Below are 25,446 nucleotides of genomic sequence, written 5' to 3' on the forward strand. Positions count from 1 at the left end.
TGGGTATTATCAGCAATATTAAGCAACTCTGCCATTTGAAAGCAAATTTGAAATCATTTCCTCATGTCAAAAACTTTTACGTCTCATTTCATTCTCAGTAATTTAGACCAGAAGAACTTAAAGGGGAAGTGTTATGTGTTTTCCAGGCCATTTTATAGCGTAATCAAGTAACTAAATTACCTTTAATTTTGATCAAAATGTTAAATGTATCAAATATGACTTGAAAGAAATTTGTCCTTGTAATTTAATGCTGTTTCCGAAACTTTGTCTTCAGGAAGTCATCACAACATGGCTCCTCTGTTGACCCTTGAACAACATTTTTACCAATGTTACTGAGAAGTAGCTCCTATAATGAGCTCAGTTCCAGCAGTGTTTGCTAATTGCTTCTGGCTAGTCTGAAGGAGCTGAGTGAGGGAGGGCTGCTCTGTGAGCGGGAAGCTGGTAAACTGCAGCTCTGTAGAGGAGCCGCATCCCGAAGGCGGGGCTAGGTCCACCCAGGCGTTTTGCAAGGCTGAATGGTTGCCATGGAGATTAAAGGATTTCTCAATTATGCACGTGAAATCCTGCAATACTGTTTTAATGACAGAACAGCATTAAAACATGAAGTTAAGCTAAAAAATAAGGAGATTTTACCTTATACCGTCCCTTTAAATGTACCAACAATGCAATAGTTTTGGTACTTAGCATGTAGCGCCCTCTTAATAACTTAATAACTGCAGTTATTTATCCACACAAATAAAAGATCTAATGCAGATCATTCCACTTATAACTAGAACTTTTTGATTGATGGGAGGAGACAGTTTTCCATCATCTGAGATCCCAAAGTGACTCTGGAAGAGCTGCAGAGATCAACAGCTCAGGTAAGAGAATCTATTTACTTCATAAAACTGTAGAAGAAAAATAACATTACTAATTTCTTACAAGAAACTCCCCCAAAATGTATCCTTTACTTAAAACACTAACTCTGATGTTTAGAGAAGATAAAACTATTTTATAATATTATCTTTGTTGGTATCTGAGCTGTTTTCTCCACAGACAATCTAGATTTTGTTGATCTGATGATTTTGGGTGCTCAGATATTCCAAAATCAAACTTTGTCTCAAAAGGAGAAAGCAACGTTATTATTTTTTATTAAGATCATGTTTTAAATGAGCTGACAAATAACGTTACCGTCCTCATTTAGTTTGTAATCTTATAAAATGCCAGGAGGTTGTTGAATTTGAATTTGTCCCTTGTTCAAACGCTGGCCTCTGCTGCCATCTGGAGGTGAAAGTACGGTATGATCATGTTTCAATAACAATAACGCAGAAATAAATATTTTCCCTTGACCCAGAAAATATTTATCCGAGAAGATTTCGCCTGTTTTTGCTGTTTGTTACTCATAAATCGCATTTTAAAAACAGTCATAATTCTCAGCTCAAATCTCTCATTTGTACGAAAGTTCTCTGATCAATTCAGATCAGGTGTAATGATTTATCTGGCACTTTCCATCAAACTTTCCTCTTTATCGTGTTAGTTGTGATAACATTCACTCACTATTTAATACATGTTAGCTCGTTTTTGTGAAAAAGTTGCCAGTTTTGTTTCCAGGGTTTTCCCCTTTTTAATCCTAGCATTCTCTGCGCATCATAGTTTCCATCTTTAAAACCCTGATGACCAGGAATACTGACCCGTTATGTCAGAGGTTCTTCAAAAACAAAACAAAAACACCAGGGGAGGTAGATACGGGTCAGGGACAGCTAATATGGCAGGCCGTTTTAACATATAATCGATTTCACTGCTTACATTGTAATTACAGACACAAAATGTCCTGCCATACTGGGATAGCAGCTAATTTCACACTGACCAAAGTCAGACCTGCCCGCCGGGAAATATCCCGGATCTCCTGATTAGCCAGCCGGGAAGGTCAAAACATTACTCCAAGTCATACACTTTAAAGTTAAATTCAACCAAATAGAGTTGAAATCTGAATTTAAACAATTAATAAAAAAAATATTGTATTATTATTATTTTTTTAGCAAAGATAATTCTGCTGAATCTAACTTTTCTACTGAATCTGGAAGTTTGTTTTCTTACCACTAGAGGGCAGTAGTTTATCAGTTTACAGTGGTGTTTACAAAGCAGCAAAACCAACGTGCAACAGTCATTAGGGAAGATTAGTCAAGAGTTTTAAAATCCAAACAGCCTGTTGAGGTTTACAGATGAGATGCTGATTTCTTATTTTGGAACTAATCCTTTTGGGTCAGAATTTAGACTTAGAATGTCTAAAAATTGCTTTCCAACTGTATTTCAAGACCTAAATGCCATACACAACTTTTTTTCTTGCTTGGGTGGTCAGAGAAAGAAGCCCATTTCAAAATACATCAGAAGCACCAACACAACGCCGCTCTGAGTTTTTGTTATGCTTTGCATATCTATGTTTGCGTTATCATACTTTTTCCTGAGTTGTTGATGGTTTCCAGATATTTCCTGCTTAGACCTGTGGGCTCCAGCTTAGCAGCCACCTCCACATTTACTCTTTCAACACTGCACAGTGTAAAAGTGTCCACACCTTCACTGTTTTCTGTGAATGTGTAATTGCAGATTACACAATCTAAACAAACTTCTGCAATTGCTTGCAAAATAAAAGTGGAAATTTGAGCCTCAAGAGATAGAAGTAACGTCAATATTTGGACGTTGCAAGGAAGGCTTCATTAGGATGGTTTGGAGATTTTTCTTTTGGGTGTTTGGAGAAAATGAATGAGAAAACTCCCAGACTCCTTCCTGAGTGGGTTGTATTTACAGCAGCCTTATACAAAGATCTTCAGTCAGCATTACAGACCATAAATAATCTAATTCGGAAAAACAACATCACATGAATTGTTAGAGTAAAGCATAAAAAGATTTATTGGACATTTTTGTAGCCGTGGCTGAAACATGAAACAGATTCAACAACATGAACAGTCAAATAAAGTGATGACAAAGCTTAAAACTGGAGACAAAATGGCCACTCAACATTTATAATTCATAAAGAAAAGAGAAAAAGTTCAACACTTCAAGTCTTAAACACTGAGCTGGGTTCTTTTTTTTATTAACCTGCAAAATATATATATAAAAAATCTCAACTCTTTCACTCATGGTTTGGAATAAATTTAAATAAATATATAAGGTATATAAATATTTACATCATAAACTATATTATTTAAACACAAAAATGTAAAAAATTTTAACCAAATGAAAGGAGGAAAGAAGACGAGACGGGTCTAAACATGACTCAGACGTCTCTAAACACCCACACTGTCTGTTTATATGTTTTGACTTGAACAAACATCACAGGATTATACATACAGGAAGAGCTAATATGTAAAGTAATGAAAACTCTACAATGAAAAAAGTGCAGAAGCATTTCCACTAGATTGCCTCATCTGGTTGGATAAAAAAAATCAACTTGGATTAAAATGCAACAAAACAAAATGTAGATTTTAAAACTTAAAAATCGGAAAGGTTATTATATCCCACAGCAAGCAGGTTTATTTCTTGAAACATTCCTAGTAATAACTAGGGAGTCTACTGGACCTCACATGTTGTGTTTCTGAAGTTAACACATTATTTTTTGAAACTTAAAGACCACTTTACCAAAATTTAGAAAGTAAGGCTTAAGTTCCTGGGAGTAAAAGTTACTGTCCTGACACACATAAGTACTTCTCTGAAATTCACAGGTTACATTTGTAAAACTTGAGGTTCTTTATAACTACAAAGCTACTATCAAGGAATACACAGGTTACTTTCCTCAAAATTTATGTTACTTTACTGACACTAACAAGTTAATTGAAAAAAGTAAAGTTTTTTTTTTTTTTTTTGAGAAGCACTGATTTACTGGAACTTAAAGAATTTGCTTTGAATGCAAAGGTTACCATCCTGATGCCCCAAGTTACGTTTTCCTGCAGTTTTGCTTAAATGTTCCCTATTTGGAACTCATGCCCTATTTATCTGTAATTAAAAAATTGCTACCCAGGAAGTTACTTCCCTGAAATTAACAAAGTAATTTTGTGAAATGTAATGTTTATGTTCCTGAAGTCTGCCATTTGCCAACTTGAAGCACACAGGATAAGTTTCTGAAATTCACAAGTTAGCTTTCAGAGACTCGAGCGATTTTTCTAAATGGAAGTTACGGGTCATTATCAATGACCTTACTGGTAACTTTTCAGAAACAAACAATACATTTATAGATTGCTTCCCAGGTATTTACATGTTAGTTTGTTGAAACTAACTTTTCTGCAATTTAAACATGAAACAACTTTCATTAAAGATGTCTTTGGCAATAAGTTCATGTTTTTTTGGTGTCTGGAAAATTGGCTGTTTTGAAAACCTTCTGAATGCAACGTCACAAATCAACAGGCACTGCACCTAGCAACCACAGTGAAGAGACAAGAGTTTTGTTTTTGAGTAATCCTTCAGAAACCACTTGTTACAATATTGTTGGTTGTGCAGGAGGCTCCACTTATGCTTTTCAAAGACGTACGGTTGTGTAATTGCGCATCGGTTGGCAGTTATTTACATGGGCAAGTGTAAACGTTGAGTTGGGGGGAAGTGGCCTGCAGCAGCTTCTTTGGATTTAAAGTGACAGGACATCCTAAAATGGCTCAAAATAAGCAAAACTGATCACACAAAAATAATTTTCTATGAATGATTTTATACAACAAAAGTAATGTAACATATTTTCTATATCCCATGTACCTATCCTAACATTTTCAATGAAGAATAGTAGGAAACTTTTAAGGCTTTGTTCCTGAGAAGATACCTTTACAGGTGGAGCAGTAGTTGTCAAGTTTTTATGATAGCTACATTTAAACCAGAAAGATTGACTAATAGTCATTTTTCCATCATTTGCAATGAAATCAGTTTAGCCCCTGGGACTACAGTTGTCGTTGTAGTTCCTGTAGTTCCTGTTGTTGTGGCCATTGGTGTGGTCAAGGGAGACTTCAGCAGTTTCTTCCTCAGGTATGGTGGGAAGAAAGTGGAGATGTAAGCTACCTTAAAGCCTGAGTTGCAGAAGCAGTAAACCAGTGGGTCCAACAAGCAGTCGGCGTAGGACAAAACCATGAGGGCGTCGTATACCTGGACCACCTTATCCTCCAACTCCTGACATTGTTTCAGCCTCACGATCAGCAGCGCCAGCCGAGCCATCATGCACGGCAGGAAGCAGATGGAGAAGACGATGGCGACAGACAGGACAGCGAACACGGCTCTCCTCAGTTTGGCCTTTTCCCCAATTGATTTCCTCTTCAGCCGATTGATGATGCAAGTTGTGCAGTAAATGAGGATGATGAAGGGGATGATGATTTGCGAGAAGAAGACAGTCTGAAAGGAAAAAAAGCTTATTAGTCAGGACAGCAGTGCTTTATGTGGTAAATATAAGTTGATATTGCAGGTTTTATTTTAAAACTGGTGGGAAAATACAAATCAGTGGTGATTCCTAAAGAAATGCAGCTGTTAGTGAAGTGGAAAGATTTACCAGTGTAGGTAATAATTAATCGCCTGAGTTGTTGCTTCTCTGAGAGACTGGGTTTATGTAAATAGCTGCAGGTCAACTTAAACGCAGCACTGTATGCTAAAAAGCTACATTTTATCTTGCTTCTACCCTGTCTCTTAAATCAATCTAATTTTTTCAAAGTACTGGGATATTTAAATATTTTTCCAAATGTGTTTCATTATTTTTAATTTCTGATTTATCTGTTTATTTAGTCTTGTTATATAGAAAGAATGTCTGTTTCTGTGTTTTCCTCTGCTTTGTTAGCACCTTTTAGTCATTTTGGACTTTAACCTTCTCCTTTCTTCAATGAAACTAAATATTTTACATATAAACTATATACATTTTTATTGGCCAAGGTTTTGTATTTTTGTGAAATGTAACAACTTTGTTACCCTTAACATTAATTTCAATCAATTAGATTTTACATATTATTATTATTATTATTATTATTATTATTATTATTATATTTTAACACAATCGCATTTTATTTTTTTACACACAGAAGTTGTGGGTGGAACCTTCGTATTGGCGCGTTTCTGGTACGTCCGTGAATCTGACGCACAAGCGCTGTCCGCAATTAATAGTTATGAAACAAAGCTCCTTCTCTTTGCCCTCTGTAGGTTTCTTTCTGCTTTGAAAAATAATCAAATCAGAAAGTCTGAGAAAGACTCTTGTTGTGTTCAAGTTGTGCTAAAAGCAGTTAGCTTATCAGCAAAGCCGTTCTGGCCTAAATTAGCATCTTAATGCTAAGTCCCTCGCTGACAGGATTTCAGTTGTGTCAGCGTCCACAGTTGAAACACCAAAAAAGTTCCATAAAATTATTAAGGATTCCTGAAACATTTGTCTTTGTTGTTGAGGTCATTTATCTACTTATTCAATAATTTGGCAGCAAAAAAGGGTTTAAATTGAAAATGTTATTTTATTAATTTGTTTTTTTATATATTATTATTAAAATGCAATTAATTAAACACAAACTCTGCAAAATAAAAAAAAATAATAATTGAGTCCCATCACTACTGTAGACCTCTCCCATGTGGGGTATTTCTTATACTTTAGAGACTCATGTAGGCAGCTGGCTCCTCTGGGTTTGTATTTAGTGTTTTCAGAGTAATAACATGTCCTATATACAGAGGTGGACAGAGTGTCCAAAATTTGTAAGAGTGGCAGAACTTCAACATGTTTTTACTCAAGTAAAAGTAAAAAAGTATTTGGTAAAAAAATCTACTGAAGTACTGAGCAACTGATCAAATTATCAGTCATTTAATATTTAAAAATTACATAATCAGAAGAAACAAAATATGAACTGGAAATGTTTATATTTCCACTAATGAAAATACTCCTAAATGTTTGTTTTTTTTCCAAAACGTTACTCAAGTGAATATAACTGAGTAAATGTTACTTCCAAACTCTGCCTGTCTATGAATGATTGCCAAGTATATGGTTGTAGAAGTTATATAAAATTCTTTTTCATCATTGAATCAATGGTAAATATCTGTGCATTTAATATTGATGTGAATTAGTGAAGCCAGAATATTACCTCTCTGAAAGCATCCACCAACGTTTCTAGAGTCGTGGTGTTATTTCGGCCAAGGCTGTTGCAGCAATCGAAGTTGTTGAGCATCGTGGGAATGGTGAGCGGCAGTAAGAACACCCATATAAGCACAGAGATGAGTGGAGACTTCTTAAGCACCTTCACACAGTTTCTCCTCCCAAGATGGACGACGCTGAAGTAGCGGTCCAGGGACAGAGTGATGAGGAAGCCGATGCTGGCCCCTCGATTGAGGAACAGCATGAAGTGCATCAGACGGCAAATAGCATAATTCTTGCTGCGCCTCAGATTGTGCTGATAGTGGTGAATTTTAACAGGAAGACAGGCCACCAACAAAAAATCAGCGACCACAATGTTGAAGAGGAACACGCTGTTATTCTTCCAGAATTTATACCTGAAGAGGAAACAGTTCACAGAACATTTAGTCAAGAGAAACAGAACATTGATCTGCTCAGAACGTTTGGTTCCTGGCGTCTGCAGATGATTGATTGAAACTATTCTGGTTTCTCAGCAATATTAACAATGATAAAGTTTCACATGTCAGGAAATGGCTGCTATTTTTTATATTTACAGAGAACGCTTTAATTCAGGAAATGTGTGATTACATCAAAAGAACCTAGACTGTGGTTGGCCTGTCGTGCATTGTTAGAACAGCTATTGCAACATATTAATCTGGTGGCATCTTTGTTGACATGCAGCCCAATTTCTATAAACTGCACTTTGACATTTAAACATCTTACATAAAATGGACATCACATTTTTTTTAGTGTGTATTTGCACATGCAACCTAATTTAACAGTGAATTACATTTATTTAAGTTGTTTGATATTTTATGCAGATGCTATATTTTAAATGCATCTCAACAGCCTTTACTGCCACAGTTGAACCTCATAATCTAACTTTATCTACACCTCAATGTCAGGAAATTCAGAAATTTTCATCTTTGCAGCTGAAAATCAGTGATACCTGAAGATGAAGATGTAGAGCACCGAGAGGTTGAGAGGAAGTCCCAGAATGAACTCCACAATCATCACGTAGGAGAGGGCTTGGTAAGTGTCCTGATTCGGTGTAGAGCAGTTGTCATTTGGCGATATAGTAATATTATTAGTAATATTATACATTTTGATGAATCTCAAACTGAATCCTTCGTCTTCACTCTGCCACAATCTCTCACTCCAGATTTTCCTCTCTTCCTTCTTAAACAACAAATTCAGCAGCTCCTTTCACAGATCCAGGCAGTGATTGAGAAACCCAGACAATCCTTTGTCATCCATGCCAAAAGATCCCAGGGAAACAGAGACACCAAACAAACAAAAGAAATAAGAAGCAGCGCAGAGAGGAGGAGAAAACACTCTGAGAGTGTGTGTGTTCTCTCTTCAGGCAAGGCTGCAACTGATCCCTCAGAGAGGAAGGACATATATTTCATCTGGAGGTGTGGCTAAAGAGAGTGGCTCAACTAACTGCGAAGCGTCAAAGCTCCTTTCCTTAAAGAGAAAAATGAAACAAAGAAACTGAATTAGCCCTTGTTATGAAGAACCTGAGTGGTTAGCATTTAATTTGTATTTCAGCTGAACGTTTCTTTGTTGCAACATCAAGTTGCCACATGTCGAAATATTCCTATCATCAGACATCACTGAGTAAATCATAGTTTTCCAGTAAAACATTACATGAACGTCTGCTGGTAAACAACAAAGAGAGATTAGATCCTGCTTTTGACCTAAAAAAACACAAAAAGTGAACTAGTAGTAGGTAACGGAGCTCTTACTTTAGTCCAGTCTTTAGGTACACTGCAAAATCACAAAATCTTACCAAGTATTTTTGGTTTAGTTTCTAGTGGAAATATCTAACTACACTTAAAATAAGACAAAACTAACTTGTAATTAACTTTTCCGGTAGATATATGAGCTTATTTAATTCATTCATTTCTTAATATTGATTAAAAAAATGCTTGTTCCGTTAGCAGATTATTTAATGTTTAACATGGGAAAAATGTCTTGTTATAAGTGAAATAATCTGCCAATGGAACTAAAACCTTTTTATCAAAAGTAAGGAATTAGTGACTTAAAACAATATCATGTATCTTGCTGAAAAGTTATGTATAAGTTAGTCTTATCTTATTTAAAGTTTACTAAGATATTTGCATTAGACCAAAAATACTTGGTATTTTGTGTTTTTGCAGTGATCCACCTCTTACTGTAATGTATTATTCTAAATAAAGTATCTTTTAAAATAAATTTTTATTGTTAATATCATATTCCTACAGCCATTGCATTAAAATTCATGTTCTGTCCCGTTTACATTTTACTTTTTTCTGTGAATATATGCCAATACAAATAGGTGTAACTCATTTTTTCCAAGATCTGTGATGATTTTTAACAACAATTCACAAAACTGAAGAAGGCTTTGCAATATCTAGTGAACGTGTCACAACTCATGTCTGACCTACCTGAAACTATTATGAAGCAGTATTTGGAAACAGATAGGTACCTTTTAATCTCTGCTGTCTTCTTATTAAACTATGGCATATGCAACATTTTCTCTAGAAACTGGTGAAGTAAAATTCTGAGTAATTACATGGTAAGACAGACAAATGTCTTAAGTTTTTTGACCACAGTTTCCTGTTTCATTTGACTTCAATATTAAAACATACATCTATCAGCCAGGCATCCATTTAGATTCCCAACACAGGAATATGACTTTACTGTTTAGATTGTGTAGAAAAATAGACCCAGCTTTCATCTCAGAGGAAGCATGAACATAGAAATCAAAGCAGTCTGAGTAAAGATCCCTGTGGAATACCATCACCAGCCCTACCAGGCGTTGATGATGTTAATCCGGTTTCACAGAGGTAAATCTCCACTTAATTCAATTTCATGAGAAAAAGTCACAAAGTAATTTCTGCTCAGAGATAAAAAAAAATGTAATGATGAGTAATAATGTGACTTTTAAAAATTTGGTCAGAGGTTCAGAAAAAAGCTTGTGGTTGGTCTTTTTCATCTGCATAAGTGGAAAGTTTTTTTCATATATCTGTTCACTCAGAAAATATAATCACACATTGTCAGTGCTGTTTCCACTGGGCATTAGGTAGTTTAAACCTTTCAACAATCAGAACATCATCAACACTCTGGGTGTTTTTTTTCCAAACGTTTTCTATCTGGTCTTCTATCACTGCCTTCCTCTATTGGACCTCGACTTTCAGTGTTTTCACATCAGATAGTTTGGTAGACTCAGTTCCGTTGGAGATCAAAATTGCAACATTTGTTACATTTTCAGCTGGTGTGGTTCATGTTCACACTACTACGGTCAAATGAACCAAACCCTTTGAAAAACCTGTTCACCTCCTCACCTGTGGGGGCGCTGCACCTAGAACCACAGAAGAAAACGACATGAAAACCTCTGAAGAAGACAGTGAGCGCAACTTCCTTCTTTGCAAAATGCAAATAAAAATTGAGTGGTGTCAGATTTTAGAGGTTGTAGGATTTTGGGTTTGGTAAAAGACCAGGAGCTAATTCCTCCTCTAGTGCATTTGCTTTAGTTGTATTTACCCAGAATGCCCTGTACTGTAGTCACTTCCTGGTTTTGGAGCCGGTTCACTTGACATTCACATATGCTTTTGAACTGCACCAGAGTTCACTTTTTTTGGGCCACATCAGAGTTGGATTACGCGTTCACATCTCCCCAGACTGGACTTTCTAGTCAAACAAACAGGAGCTTGATTAAAGCGGATTAACCAGGTTTGGTGTGAATTCACCTTTAGGATGCATTCACACCAGGCCTGTTTAGTCTGAATTTGTTTTGGTCGTATTTACCCAGAATGCCCTGCACTGTAGTCCACTTCCTGCTTTTGGAGCGGTCTCCTGTTCGCTTGGCGTTCACATATGCATTCGAACCGCACCAGAGTTCATTTTAATCAAACTGAAATGAGGTTCTCAGCCAGACCATAGTTCGCTTTTTTGGTCCACATCAGAATTGGATTACGCGCTCACACCTCCCCAGGTGAAATTGGACAGACACTCCCCAGACAAACTGGAGTTTGATTAAAGCAGACCAAATAGGGCTGGTGTGAATGCATCCTAAAGGCAAAGGTGCATTCACACCAAATGCATTTTGATTGCATTTACCCAGAATGCCCTGTGCTTATATATTAAAATTCCTGCTTTCAGAGTGATCTCCAGTTTGCTTGGCATTCACATATGCATTCAAACCACATCAGAGTTCACTTCAACTGAGCCTAGTTTGCTCTTTTACGCATTCACACCTCTCCAAACAAACTGGACTTTCTAGACAAACAAACTGGAGTTTGATTAAAATGGACTGTTTGATTGAAATGGACTAAGCAGGTCTGGTGTGAATGCAACTTTAGCTTACCGGACTTCTGCTCTGCAGCAAAATGTTGCATCCAAGCCTGTCATAATGTTGCTTCTGCTAAGTGGTGAAAAAATGCAATTCTTGTCATATTTTGACCACAGGGCTTAAAAAGTAACTTGTGGTTTCTAGAAGCTCATGCAAGTAAAGATTTTTCAACAGTTCTTGAACAAAGCGATATATTTTTTATTTATTTGGCATGTCTTTGTAATTTCCTTTTATCTTTAGATTTATTTTGCTCAGTCTATTGCACCTTAAGGTTTTATGTTGCTTTTCACACCAAATACCAAATTCAGCGTTCTGCTCTGACCTTTGTTATCAAGTCCTTCATTTTTGTCATCCTTTGCGCTGCCTAACAGAAGAGAAGTCTTAACTCTGCTGGTCTTAATGGATTTATAATTCATGTGGGTTATAAAGCTTTTACTGCAACAGGAAGTGAACCAGATAATGTATTTAGGTTAAAAACAGGATAGAAGCACTTGTTCATATATTGCTCGGTCCAGACGCCAACAAGTTGTTTTTGCAGCTAAAATGTGAACATTTTGTTTTTGCAGATAAAATAAAACTGCTTGTTAGAAACAAGCAGTTTAATATATTTCATATAGAAAATGAGCAAAATTTCAAGGTCAACTAAAAGTAGAAATAAAAGCAAAAGATTTTCATTTTGTTGTCAAAAAGAATAGAACAGGATGATATCATAGAGTCTAAATGTGTCTCAGTTTTTTTTATTACAATTATAATTCAGTAAGTTATAAATTCACTTTTAGTAGAAAACAATAGTCGTTTTCCAGATTATTATTCTTTCCTTTACAATATTGTGGAAGAATCTTGGCCTATTCCTCTTTTTAAAGTTGCTCCAGTTCTTTAAATTGGGAATATTATGTATTTTCCAGGCACATAGGGCCATTTTATAACACAATCAAGATACTTTTTCCTTCAGTTTTTTATGAAAATGCTGTATATCAAAAACAATCTAATAAAAATCTAATTTTGCATCACAGCCATATCTGGTGCCTTGAAATTGGCCTCTGTCTCTTTAAGAACCTCCTACCCTTTCTGACAACAATGCTTTCTGAGAAGCATTGTTGTTATCACAACAATGCTTCTCCATGATGCCGTTTACATCTGTTCTTTGCATAAGCGCAGGAGATATGCAGCTCCACCAGGTGTTTGCTGATATCTGCTGCCACTAGTCTGGAGGAGCTGACTAGTGGGGAAGAATTGACTTTAAGGTTTGCAGACACTGACTGGACCATTTTAACACTTTGACACCGTTTTGTTTTTCAGCCATTCTGTTGCAGATGTGCTACCGTGTGTATTGGACCATTGTTCTGTAGATGAACCAGTTTTTCTTCAGTACTGAGTTCATGGGCGACTCAGTGAGTGCAAGCTGACCAGGTAACAGTCTAAATCATCAATCCTTGACCGTTAGTATGAACTGTTTGTGTCGTTATGCTGTGCTTGGTTTTGTCAAACCAGAAACTTTCATGGAAAAACAAAATACCAATTTGGTCTTTTTCCTAATTATCATCGTCAACAACCTTTAACGTGGAAACTGGGTTATGGAGTTCTTGGATTTTTTTTGCAATTTCACCGTCTGACATCAATGGGAATTTGTACAGATGTTCTCATTTGTTCACGTTTCAGATCTGAAAAAACTAAAACCAACAGAGTAAGAAGCTGTTTTTACGCATTAGCCGTCACCAGACTGAATGAAGCTCGGAAGTCAATTTGACCTCACTGATTTTTATATTTTACTACAGTTTTAAGTTTACTTTCGTCAATAGTTGAAAGCAATGTAAGTGATTATTTATTAAGTGATATTCATTGTTTTTATCTGGAGGATTGCACTCAAATTTTGTTGCACAATATTTAATTGTTAAAATGACAATACATATTCTAATCTGTTCTGATAAATACCTTCCACAGAGTAGATTGCTTAAATTCAGAGTTCATAAATAGATCTTTCCAATTGCTTCTTAAAAGTCATTGCTGATGTTTTTCCGCTTGGCGTTGTGTCAACACATCTGTAAACTCCACTAGTAAAATCCCTGAGTTTCCTACTCGGCTCAATGGCTACCGATCAATTAATCAAATCTACTTGACCAGCAGCACCTAGTGATAACTTCCCCAGTACCTGCAGTCAGTTCTCCTTTCTGAATTGATCTTTGTTGAATAAATAATGAAAATGTTGCATATATTGTGTTTTTCTTCACTCGATATTAGATTTAAATAATTTTAAACCAGGTAGAATTTTTTTTTAACATTTTAATTGCGTGTTGTCACAACAAAAGATGGCAGCTGAGTATCAGAATATGCATCAAATATTAAAGTTTTTGAAGATGAGCAAAGAAAAGACATATTTTAAACTAGCAGCAACTCATGTTTGCTGTTTTCTTTGTCTTAATGGCTGGTGACGAGTTGCTATGGCGGTTTTATTGCAACATGCTGCTCTAAATTTTAATGCTTCTGAAAACACTCTGAGTGTTATTGGTAGACATTGTTCACCATCCTGATGCCTTTGCTTGGTTACTCATTTCCTAGATGGTAAACTCTGGAAATAATCCATGTGGTTGTAAACTTATAAGTCCCTCTCTCCGCCCTTCCACCTACAGAGCTGCTCTGGTTTGAGGGGAAAATGACAACACATCTTACAGATCACGCAAGAAAACATTGGCCATCAAATCTAGCTATGTATAAACACATAATTCATTCTCATCCAGAAAGTGGAATTTCCTTGATCTGAGCCTGAAAAATTAACTGGAACTTCACATTTCAACATGGCTGCCTCACTTTCAAAAATTAACAGCTACACAGTAACACAGATTTTACATGAACTTCTGTTTGTGGAGTACTGCAAAAAGACAACTGGTTACTTTCGAGGTCCAGTGGTGAAATGAAATGCAGATAAATTGCAACTTGAACATGATTAACTCTGGATTCCAGGTCCAGCTTCAGTAGCTGGACTTGTAGCTCTTAGCTTGTGCATATTTTTACCATTTAAAGATGTCTGACGTCTACAAACCCGTCACCTGACCTGAGGACTTTGGTTTTGAGCTAAGTTCCAGATTAGATCTTGGGATCTTTAGAAACTCTGCATGTGTTTACCTAAAGTAATTAAAATGAATGGAAAGCATGCAGGATCTGAAATATTTAAATGTCTTTACTGCAAGTCATGCATGGTACTTACATTTTTATTTTTTTTAAATATGAACAAAGCAGTGAGCCACATTTTTCCTGGATAGACTCTGATTGGTTATCAGCAAACCTAACAGTATGTTTTTGTTTATTTTACTATTTAATAAATACATCAAAACAAAGAACATAACCACATTTTCAAAATAAATATATAAAGCTTAGAGACATAAGAATTTCATGTTTAAATGGTGTCCTGATCCAAAAGCAGGAAGTGAACTAAAGCGCAAGGCATTCTGGGTAAATACAACCAAACAAACATCAGTCTAGCCTTGGTGGGAGACATTGTTTGTTGTTTGTTACCAAAGACAAAACAGAAATCCTACAGCGTCTAAAATCTGACGACCCTCCATTTTTGTTTACATGTCATAAAGAAGGAAGTCGTGTTCAGCGTCTCCTTCAGAGGTCTTCTTGTTTCCTTCAGTAGTTCTTGGTGTAGCGCCACCACAGGCAAGGAGGGGAACAGGTTTTTCAATGTGTTTGGTTTGTTTGACACAATTAAGTGTGAAAGAGAAGCACAGCAGCTGAAAATAACAAATGTTGCTACCGGACTATCAGGAAAACAACCTAAAAGAAAGTAAAATAATATTTCTGACATCAAACTTCTGATCGGTGCTCCTGTGATTAACTTAAAGTATCCTTTTTTCAGGGTGTAGCCTACTTTTCCTGTGGTTAACTGCATGGATGAATTAGCTAGAATAAAGACAATCCTTCAAGAGAATTTTCTCACGTTGTGTTTATAGCAAACAGTGAGGGACGATCATTCAAACTGTGATTTTCAGGGGTTTGATTGGATGAGTAATGTCTGTCAGCTGCATTCCAGAGCCAGATAACTTCACACTGAATGTGTTTAGTTGTGTTTACTCAGAGAAATTATTCTGTTTCCACCACACCCACTGAGACGGAGGAAGGATTTATCATCCAGTGGACATTGATCACAGAGAGGTGGGAGTAAACAAGCACCAGCATATTGTTTTTAAGCACTGTATTTTAGAGAAGTGATCAGATAAGTTTATTCAAACTGCTGCTTTTGGTGCATTACTATTTAGAGAATGACTACATTCAACATTAACAAACATCTTAGTGCTCATTTTAAAATCCAAACCAAAGCACTTATTGACATTGCAAACAAATCACACTTTAAACAGATTGTTCTATTGAAGTAAAACATTAAATTAACCTCCTGCACTAAAACATGCAGAGCTAATGATTTGCAACTGAAACTTTACTTCCTGCAAAGCATCACATATAACTTCCCTTTGCTGCTGCCTCATTATTCTGCTCTGTCACACTATGTTCTAGACATGAGGTAATATTGCACAAAACCAGTGCCACATTACTTTTGCAACATCTCACGTACACACACAGAGAGTGTATGCATGTTCTGTCTTGCACCCACTGACCAATGTGACGCCAGAGGCAACAAATGTTATAGTTGGTCATGGGGAATGCCAGTCATCTACCTCTGTGGATGGAAAATATTTAAACTTCCACAAAACAAATTAGAAAAGAAATCATCATTTTACTAGTCACATGAAAACTTTACCACAGTGACAAAGGGAAGCAGTTCAAAAGATGCACGCAATAGATAAGTAACCTAAAAGAAAACTGCTCTTACAAAGGACAGGAAACCATGTGAAAAATGATTATCTAACTGAAGATGTTAAAGCTGCTCTGTGTGAACCGGTTAACACTTTAACCCTTTGTGTCCTTTTTTTTCTCTCTCTTGTCTCAGAAAAGAGAAAAGTCTGAACTACTAATGACTTTATACTATACAAAAGAAAACCCCCAAATGTGTAATTTATCTATTTATAATAGAAAAATATATACATTTTCTAAATAATTTTATCTGTCTCTCAATTTACCGGTCTATCTATGTTCGTATCATCATCTGTTATTGCCAGTTCACAACAAATGTTGTCTTATGACACTTTGCAAGAAAAATAATTCCAAGTCAATTGATAGCAAACTGAAAGAACGAGTTCACAAACAACATTGAAGACAGCTTATTCACATCGCCCATTTTCTGCCTCATAGATCCTGACGGCAGCGATTTTGTTGATAAATATTTATCTTGTACATTGGTCAACAGTGTCAATATATTTTTGCTGGTCTGGAAGTCATGGCCCATCTGTGCTTTGGGCTGCACTTGCCTATCAAGATGGCGTGGCTCAGAGTTGTGGGAACTATGTATACTGAGATGAACTATAAAAATTTCAAAATTCAAACATAAACATAAATATAAAACCTCCAAAAAACCTATTTAGACATTTTATCAGCAAAGAAAAGTTGATTTGGGGGGTTAGCTACACTTCAAAGTTAGCCAACAAATTCAAGTTGTTTTTCTATTTTTAGAGATATCCCATTTTTCCTGTGCAGTACAACAACTTCACAGTATTACACTGCTGTTTTTTTTTATTTTCCTCTTCAATAATCTACATATGTTTTTTTTTTCTAAAAGACTTATCTAATCTGCAGTGAGGTGAGTCCATCACACACACTCACTGCATGAAGGCGCTGTGTGTAAATGCTGCAGAGTGAGGAAAGATGTCACTGCTGAAAAAACCACAGAGCTTCTTGGAAAAGACATCGCAAAAATAGAAAAAAATAGCAAACTAATTGAATTGTATTTCAGTGAGGGAAATGGGTATCTCAGCTCAGAGTCCAGATGGTATGGAAATATCTATTGATCAATCAATTTATTGGCCAAGATTGTTTGCACAAGCAAGAAATTTAACTTCAGTTTTCAAGCACTCACAGCTACACAGTTAGGTATAAGCATATTACTTTATTTGATGTAAGATAAGGATAAAGGAACAATATGTACATGTACTCGAGTCATTTTTTAAAATAAAGGCAGTGCCAATATGCTTATGTTTTTTCCCAGCATACGTGGAAATCAGATAGGCAGCCTGGGGGAGGAAACCGTCTCTGTGGCAGGTAGTTTTTGTAAATACCTTTCTGTAGCGCTGACCTGAAGGTAAACTGTTTTAACCATTTGTGTCCAGGATGTGGGGGATTTGCAAAGCTGTTAGATGATGTTTTACTGCCCTTAGATTTCTGCGATCCTCTCTGCAGGCCTAAATTGCGTTTGATGAAGAGGAGAAGCTGCAGCCTGAAACAATGACAAAAGCAGTTAAACAGTTTTTTTTTGTTTTTTTTTTAGAAAGTTTTGAGTTTTGTTGTGCTTTTGTAGCACAAATTATACATTTTAAGTTTTAAACCACAATACTGTCAAACAGCTCTGTTGCTTTTTGGTGCCATGTACATTGAGATTCATCCATAAATTTACTTTAAGGTCTTTTATTTGTTTTTACATTTGCTTTTTTCATTGAAAGCGTGTTATTAATCTTGCTAAAAATTCATACTCAAAGATACAAACTAGGCACACAACATAGAATGTATTGATTGTGTTCATATGTAGATTTATCTTTGCTATTGAAGAACTCAATCTTTAAATGGAAAAGTATTCTGTAAAATTCACAGTTTGAACATTTTTGTACTTCCATTTGGATTTCTACCGCTTCTAAAATCAGAAGCGGTAGAAATCCACTAACTTATTTAAAAATAAGTTAATGCTTTTTGAGTCAAAACCCTCCAGAATGTAATGTCAGACATGAGCAGGCAGCGCCTGCCATTTCGCAACGCCAGTGAAACCCGGCCCGTTACCTAGCAACCCCAGCAAAGTTCCGCCTGTTACTCTGTTACCTAGCAACTTGAGCTGAGCTCCAGCGTGTTGGTTTTACTATTGTATGCACTGCACAATGGCTGCTGCGAAAGATAAGAGTTTTCTTGTTGACTTACCATCCACAAACCACTTTCTGCATTCTTGTTAGTTGTGCAGGAGGCTCTACTTCTGCTTTTCAAAGAAGTAAGGTTAAATAATTGCGCTACTGTTCACAACCATTTTGATGTGTGAGCATAAATGTTGAGTTGGAGGACATGGTCAGCAGGAGTTTATTTAGATTTAAAGTGACAGGGAGAACTGATCAGACTAAAATCTCATTATCTAATAATGAGTTTGTGCAAAAAATGTAATGAACATGTTTTGCATAGGTCATACACCTGTTTGAGGAAACATAGCAAATCACTTTTAAGGGGTTCTTGACTGACAATAACAGACAGGTTTTAACCACAGTTAGGCTTGATCAAGATGATTAAGTGGAGAAGAAAAGAAGAAACTTTAAATTTCAGTATCTGCTGATTTGATCAGAGCAACTGCGGTGTTGTGAGCGTCACATCCAGCACTACCTAAAGCAGAAGAAAAGTTCGACCCGTGGGCTGATAATGTGCGTCTTTGATACCCTTAGGAACGTTTCAGAACATGATGTTCCAGATTAGGTTATAGCGTTTTTATCTACACTCTTGTCTCAAAATTTACCAATTGTGGTTTGGTGTTGGTGGGACAGGAAATTCTTCAAACTCTGCTCTCTGCCTTTACTCTCAGTGTGAGCACTTACTGACCACATCCTAATGACTTAGACATTTTCTATCAATCATAGACCTTCTCAGCTTCTGTTGCTTTCTAACTACCCAAATGTTGTTCCTGAAAGAACCAGTAGCTGTGCCTCTAATTGGTTTCTTGCTCTAGCTTTCGGGCTGAAATAACCTAGATGATGGGTCATGCTGTGGTGGTTTTTGCACAGCTTTTATTCCCTCCCACACACTCTACCAGTCAGAAACATTATCTGTTGAAATCTAATCTCCTTGCCTCTCTCTCTCTTTTTGAGGCCTGATATTTTCCAGCCATCTGCCTTCATTGTGGATCTCAGGTAATGCTGACAGTAATTAGCTGTGGCAATGCAGGCATCACTGTGTGTTTGGTTTAACCCTTTAAGGGGTTCCTGCCCTTGTAATAAACCAGCCTCTATGTAATATAGGAATATGTTTTAATGGATATTACTTGCAATGCTGTTACTTGACTGAAACTTTGAAATGTATTTAAAGTGTAACTCAACCCGATGGGAAAGCAAAGCCGGACAAATGTAGAAAAATTTCTCCAAAGTGGGCGGAGCCAAAAGACACTGAAGGGCGTGGCCAAGTGTGGGGATGAGGGACGTGTCAAAATCAGGATGAAAGAAGGTTTGCTGCTATATTTAACATATTTTCAGACCTTCTGAAGATTTTTTTCAAAAAAAGCAACAAGTGGAAAACCTAATGACTTCTTAAAAAAAAAACTAGCGACAAATTTAGCAAAGTATTTTTTAAAAAAGCTAGCAATAAATTTAGCAACGTTTTTCAAGAAAGCTACAAAATTAGTGATTTTTTTTTTTTTAAAGGCGACTAGAGGCAAATCTAGGGCATTTTCTAGAAAAAAAAACTAGTGACAAATACCGTGGATTTTTTTTTTAAAAGTACAAATTTTGCAACATTTTTTGAAGAAAGCTATTAGAGACAAATTTAATAACTTTAACTTAAAAAAAGGACTAGCGGCAAATATAGCGTTTCTTTTTAAGTTACAAATAGTGATGTTTGCTCAAAAAGGCAACTAGTGACAAATTTATCAACTTTTTTTTCGAGAAAACTGCAACTCTAGTAACTTTTTTCCCCAAAAATTTTTACAGGGACACAGCTAAAACAATAAAAAATAAAATCATATATCTAACATGAAGTCAAGAGGGGACCATGGTCACTTCAACAAGCTAATTTTTAAACACTTTCCATCTTTGACAGGACATAAGTATTTTACAATAAAATTGTAAAATAAAGTGGTATTTCAAGAAGTTAAAAGAGCTGCAAACAGTCTGGTTGCATAAACGTGCACACCCTTAAACAAACACATAAAACCCACCACTACTTGCAGTGAATTTGCTTAAACTGAAGTAAAAAGCTATTTACCTAGTAAGATTTTTGTGATATTTGCTCATTTGTATTTAGGGTTTCATGATTAACTGAATTACTCGGGTAGCTCGATTGTTAAAATTTCTTTAGGTAAATTATTTTTCTCGAAGCTTCGTTAAATTATGTTATTCTGTTTAACGCCATGTGTTCCTGCCGGACAATTATTTCTGTTGCGCAAACCTCTCACTTCCGCCAAATATTAGATGCTAATCGCTATTAGCATAACATAGAGTGACCAAACATCTTCTTTTTGCCGTACATGTCCACTTTTCACGTTTTGTCGTCGGGGATTTCATTGACTGATGAAAATGCCTGGATTTTTAAATTGTCCTTGGGGGACCAATAGGCATCCTGAACTTGATTGGCGCGATTTATTTAATATGAAAGTCTTTATGCCAGAGGGAACAGCGGGGAAGTGCGTGGCAGAGCATGCAGGTAGACAAAACTCAGCTGGCTGATGATTAGCGCAAGTCGGTCACACAAACAAGAAGCTGTAAAATAGCGTCGAAAAGTTAGATGTAAATTAACTGAAGATGAATATATAAACTAGAAACGTGAGAATGCATGTTTTTTTTTTAAAGTGCTTTAGTGAGACTGCTGCTTTTTATTTTTATTAGCGACTTTTGTCCAGGTTGACTTAAAAAGTGAGCTGTTAATGTTGCAAGTTAATTTTCCAAGCTTGTTTGGGAGGCACAGATATGAACATTTGGGCCGATATCTATTTCTGATGTCTAATGCTGCTTTATTTTCTCAAATTTATTATTTGATTAATCATCAGAATAATTGATAGATTGCTCAAATTACTAAAATAATTGTTTGCAACAGTCCTATTTGCATCTTTTTGGTAAAGATATTTTAAATGTTGCAATGTATCTCATTGCATCAAGCATGAGAAGCTCTCATGCTTGATGGCAGTTCTCTTTTATTGACACACTGAAAGAAGAAATATGGGGCAAAGGTAGCTTTACAAGAACTGGAAGTTTGTTTTAAGTTAATGAAAAGACAAGACAGGAACTGTTTATGGAGGCTTTCAAGAAGCCAGCAGCGACACTGAGGGGCTGCAGAAACGTCTGACACATCCTGGTGAGTAATGCAAGCAATATTTTTCTAATGTCTAGACTCATGATTTAAAGGTTGAGTCAGAATGAAAACACAGAGGCCTATAAAGTGTGTTATTCTGTATGTTATTTGTTGACATCATCAGAATAGCACCATATCCACAGTGGAGCATGGCAGTGGCAGCATCATGCTTCCACAGATTGTAGGGATTTGGTCAAGGTGGGTAATGTTAGGAGAGTGTGAAATTAGGGCTGCAACTAATGATTACTTCAGGATTCTATCAATTATTCTCACGATTAATCAATTAATCTGATTAAAAATGGGCACATTCTGCAGGTATTTCCTTTAACCACTTGATATTATTTTAGACAATATTAAAAATGCATAAGGAAATGCAAATAAACAATGATTTTAATTAAATTTTTAAATAAGAAAATAAACATTTATTGCCTAAAATGCAGTAACACAGCATTTCTTTAGAGGGCGCTAGACCGTTTGTAGCAAAGGATGCATGTGGAGCTCAGAAACTACAGTGCAGCTTTGATGTGTTGGTCATTTTTCAGATGAATAACTGGACAGCAAAAGGTTTATTCTTATTTGTTTTATCTAGAATTTGAACCAAGTGAAGCTAAAACTATCTCACTTGAGCTCTAAACATTTTTACAGACAGAGCCTTTTCTTTTCATCTTAAATGCAAAAATGTGTTTTTTTAACAGTTTTGGATTAATTACTGCTCTAACCATGTTGTTCTTTTAAAAAAACGTCTTTTTAATTTTAGATTTTTAAAAAGTCTCGTTAATTGAGTGTCTCCAGTTAATAATTAATCAATTACTAAATAATTTTAATAAGAGATTAATCACAACTAATCTGATTAATTGTTTCAGACCAGCTTGAAGTTAGTTTTGGCTTTAACTTAAGATGTCTGATAAAAAGCTGAAGAAAAACAGCAACTGAATGTTAAAATGTAACTAAAAACGTTGTTCAGAAAATAATCTGTTTATGAATGTGCAGCCAAGTTATTGCAGAGTATTATTTATTTACATTTTTGCCTCCAAGAGATTTGTGTGTCCTTCTATTTTAAAATATTTAACCAGCTCTGATTCGCTAAAACCTGTCATTTTAACAGATTAAACTAACCAAACAACACAAAGTTATGATAGTTATAATAATATGTGACGTTTTCTCCCATTTTAGCTTGAGATTGGATGGTTGGGTTATTTATAATTTGCACATTGTGTCTGTAGATTTCACCCATACTCACACATTGAATCTTTGCTTTAATTCTTTGTGAAAAAAATACACATAGATTAAATGTTTGCATTTGGAGCAGAAAGTAGAAATTAAATATAACAACAATGTATTTGAAAAATTACACCTTACACCTTTATTTACGGCATATAAGTATTTACACAATGCCTCTTGTAAACAAAAGTCATTCTTTGGAAGTATGATGTCAAAGGGTTTGTCACATTTCAGTGCAGAAGACATTTACAGTTCATTTTACGACGTGATAAAAGCAATGACAGATCGCACTGAGAAAGCATAACATTTACCTTTCAGGCCACAGTTGTTTAAGGTTTGTTTGGTCCAAAAACAGAAAAATATACTGCAACCAAACACGGAGGTGGCAGCATGATGATATGGGATTACTTTTCACAACAAGACTCGACCCAGAATAAATTTAACAGATTATTTTAGAACACATAAAGACACATTCATACAAAAAATACATTATTAATACAGTAAAGAGGTGAAATTTGAGAAAGGTGAGGAAGTGAACAAGACACGCCTCCATGGTGTTGACATTTTATGTGCTTATAGACCTTGGGATAGTATCACATACCAGCAAACTGTTGATTAGGAGAAACTATCTGACTCTTTCCCAATATTTACTCTTTTTATGGTTCCCCAGTCTAAAAGTTCAGGGAATTAAAACTGTTGCTGGTTCATTCATGTTTCGACCTTGAGGTTGAAAGTTTATCCTGAGAAGAAAGTTGAGTAATATTCCATAAAGGCTGTGACTCATGGATATCAGCGCCAGACACAGCAGATTACAAATTGTCTAAAGCGACTTTCTCATCACTTTAGTCCACTTTTAACCAGACACAGAGCGACTTTCTCATCATTTTTCTCATCATGTCTAGACTCATGATTTAAAGGTTGTCAGAATGAAAACACAGAGGCCTATAAAGTGTGTTATTCTGTATGTTATTTGCTGACATCAGAATAGCACCATATCCACAGTGGAGCATGGATATGGTGCATATCCACTGATATCATTTAATGATATCATTAAATAATATTAAATGATGGAGTTTATTCAGGTGGGCTTACTCAGTCACAGGGGATACGTGACCTGTCTAGGTAAGAAGGAAGAGTCATTACTTCTGCTGTAATTCAGGAAAGTTTAGTCATGTTTTGTGCTTATGTTGAAATCTGGAAAAATAAAACAGTGACGCAAAATGACACAAAATAACCTCCGAATCTCATAAAAATGAATGTACATGTCAGAAAGAGAGGTAATTAACAAACTTAACTTTGATCACAACCTACTAAAAAACCTTTGATTCTTTTCTTTAGCAACTAAAACAGTCACTACAGCCACATTGCATAAGTATGGTTTGCTACTCAAAGCACCCTTGTATTTAGATTTTCAGAATAAAAATATTCTCTCAACACTTTATCTGACAGCGGGAAAGAGTTTTGCAACTCATCTCACAGTCCAAGAAGAAAATAAAAACAGATGTGCATACTTTACTTGCAGCTCCCTTAAAAAAGTACTGACAATATACAAAAACAAATCTTACTGAACTTCTTAAGTCACCATCAGTAGAAGCTTTAAATCTAGAGTTACAACCACATTAGCACTTCTTTTTACATTTAGGATATAAAATGAATTTAAATATTCCTCATGTTTTTGGTTTTCAAAGCATGATTTAACATAAAGCCTCCTTTGGGCCTCATATCCGAGGCACAGTCAGTCTGGTTGCTGCACAGCAGCTATCGGCTCATAAACACCCAGCAGAACTTGAAGTCACTTCTTTAAATGACTTTGTTGCGCCCTGGTTGTGTTGCGTTTCCCGTTGAGCTGCTGATTTGCTCCGGGGTTTCTTTAAAGCAAAAAGATAAGTAATTGGAGACATAAAGTGCTTTAAACTTGGTGCTACAGAAGCAGTAAACCACCGGATCCAGCAGACAGTCCAGGTAGGAGAGGACCATGAGGCCGTCAAATACAGCTTCTGCGTTTTCCACGTAATCTCTAAGGCTTTCATTGACCCTAACGATCAGCAGCACCATCCTGGCGATGGTGCACGGCAGGAAACAGAAGGAGAAAACCACCATGACGGCGGTCACGAGGAGGACCGCTCTCCTTAGCTTCGTCTTATCCCCAACGGTTTTCTTCTTCAGTCGATTGACGATGCGAACGGTGCAGTAGACCAGGATGACGAAGGGAATGAGGATCTGGGTGAAGAAAACTATCTCTCTGGCTATGTCCGCAGCTTCCTGGAAAAATAATAAAAACAAAAAAACAAATTGAGATTGTCATAAACGCCAACAACCCAACAGAATGTTCATTAAAAAAATCAGCCAGTAGCTTGATAGTCTTTTCCAAGACTTTCAACCAAATGATTGACTCATTTCCTTATTTTCTAATCTGTTCAGAGTAAATAATTGAAATACTGTCATAAGCTGTGACTCTTTTTCCGGTAACACTTTATTTGAAGGGGGTTGAATAAGACTGTCATGACACTGTCATAAACATGTCATAACACCTGTCATGCACATGAATAAGCCTTCATAAATATTTATAACTGTTGTCATAAAGCGTCATTCGGTAAATTATGACACTTTTAATACAAAGTTGACATTATTCAAAATGTCTTTGTTATGACAACTTGACATGAACCAAGAAATCATTTCTGTT

At 36.0% G+C, this 25,446-nt stretch overlaps 2 protein-coding genes across 3 annotated transcripts in view; both read right to left on the reverse strand.

The window, feature by feature from the left end:
• Window positions 1-3,171: 3,171 nt before the first annotated feature.
• Window positions 3,172-8,297, reverse strand: LOC103129226 (hydroxycarboxylic acid receptor 2-like). The gene is made up of 3 exons (XM_007540240.2): window positions 8,028-8,297; window positions 7,050-7,455; window positions 3,172-5,340 (listed from the first exon to the last, which is right to left on the reverse strand). Exons 1-3 carry the CDS (start codon window positions 8,180-8,182, stop codon window positions 4,852-4,854), a joined length of 1,050 nt encoding a protein of 349 aa, XP_007540302.1. The 5' UTR covers window positions 8,183-8,297; the 3' UTR covers window positions 3,172-4,851.
• Window positions 8,298-22,993: 14,696 nt separating this feature from the next.
• LOC103129228 (hydroxycarboxylic acid receptor 2-like) overlaps window positions 22,994-25,446 on the reverse strand; it is a 4,210-nt gene continuing 1,757 nt past the window's right edge. For both annotated transcript variants that reach the window (XM_007540243.2, XM_016664900.1), the window contains one exon: window positions 22,994-25,025. In XM_007540243.2, coding sequence (XP_007540305.1) covers window positions 24,564-25,025 — 462 coding nt within the window. In that variant the 3' untranslated portion in view covers window positions 22,994-24,563. The remainder of the gene's footprint in view (window positions 25,026-25,446) is intronic.

The sequence above is a fragment of the Poecilia formosa genome, unplaced genomic scaffold (genome assembly GCF_000485575.1).
Source record: "Poecilia formosa unplaced genomic scaffold, Poecilia_formosa-5.1.2 Scaffold526, whole genome shotgun sequence".
Lineage (NCBI taxonomy): Eukaryota > Metazoa > Chordata > Actinopteri > Cyprinodontiformes > Poeciliidae > Poecilia > Poecilia formosa.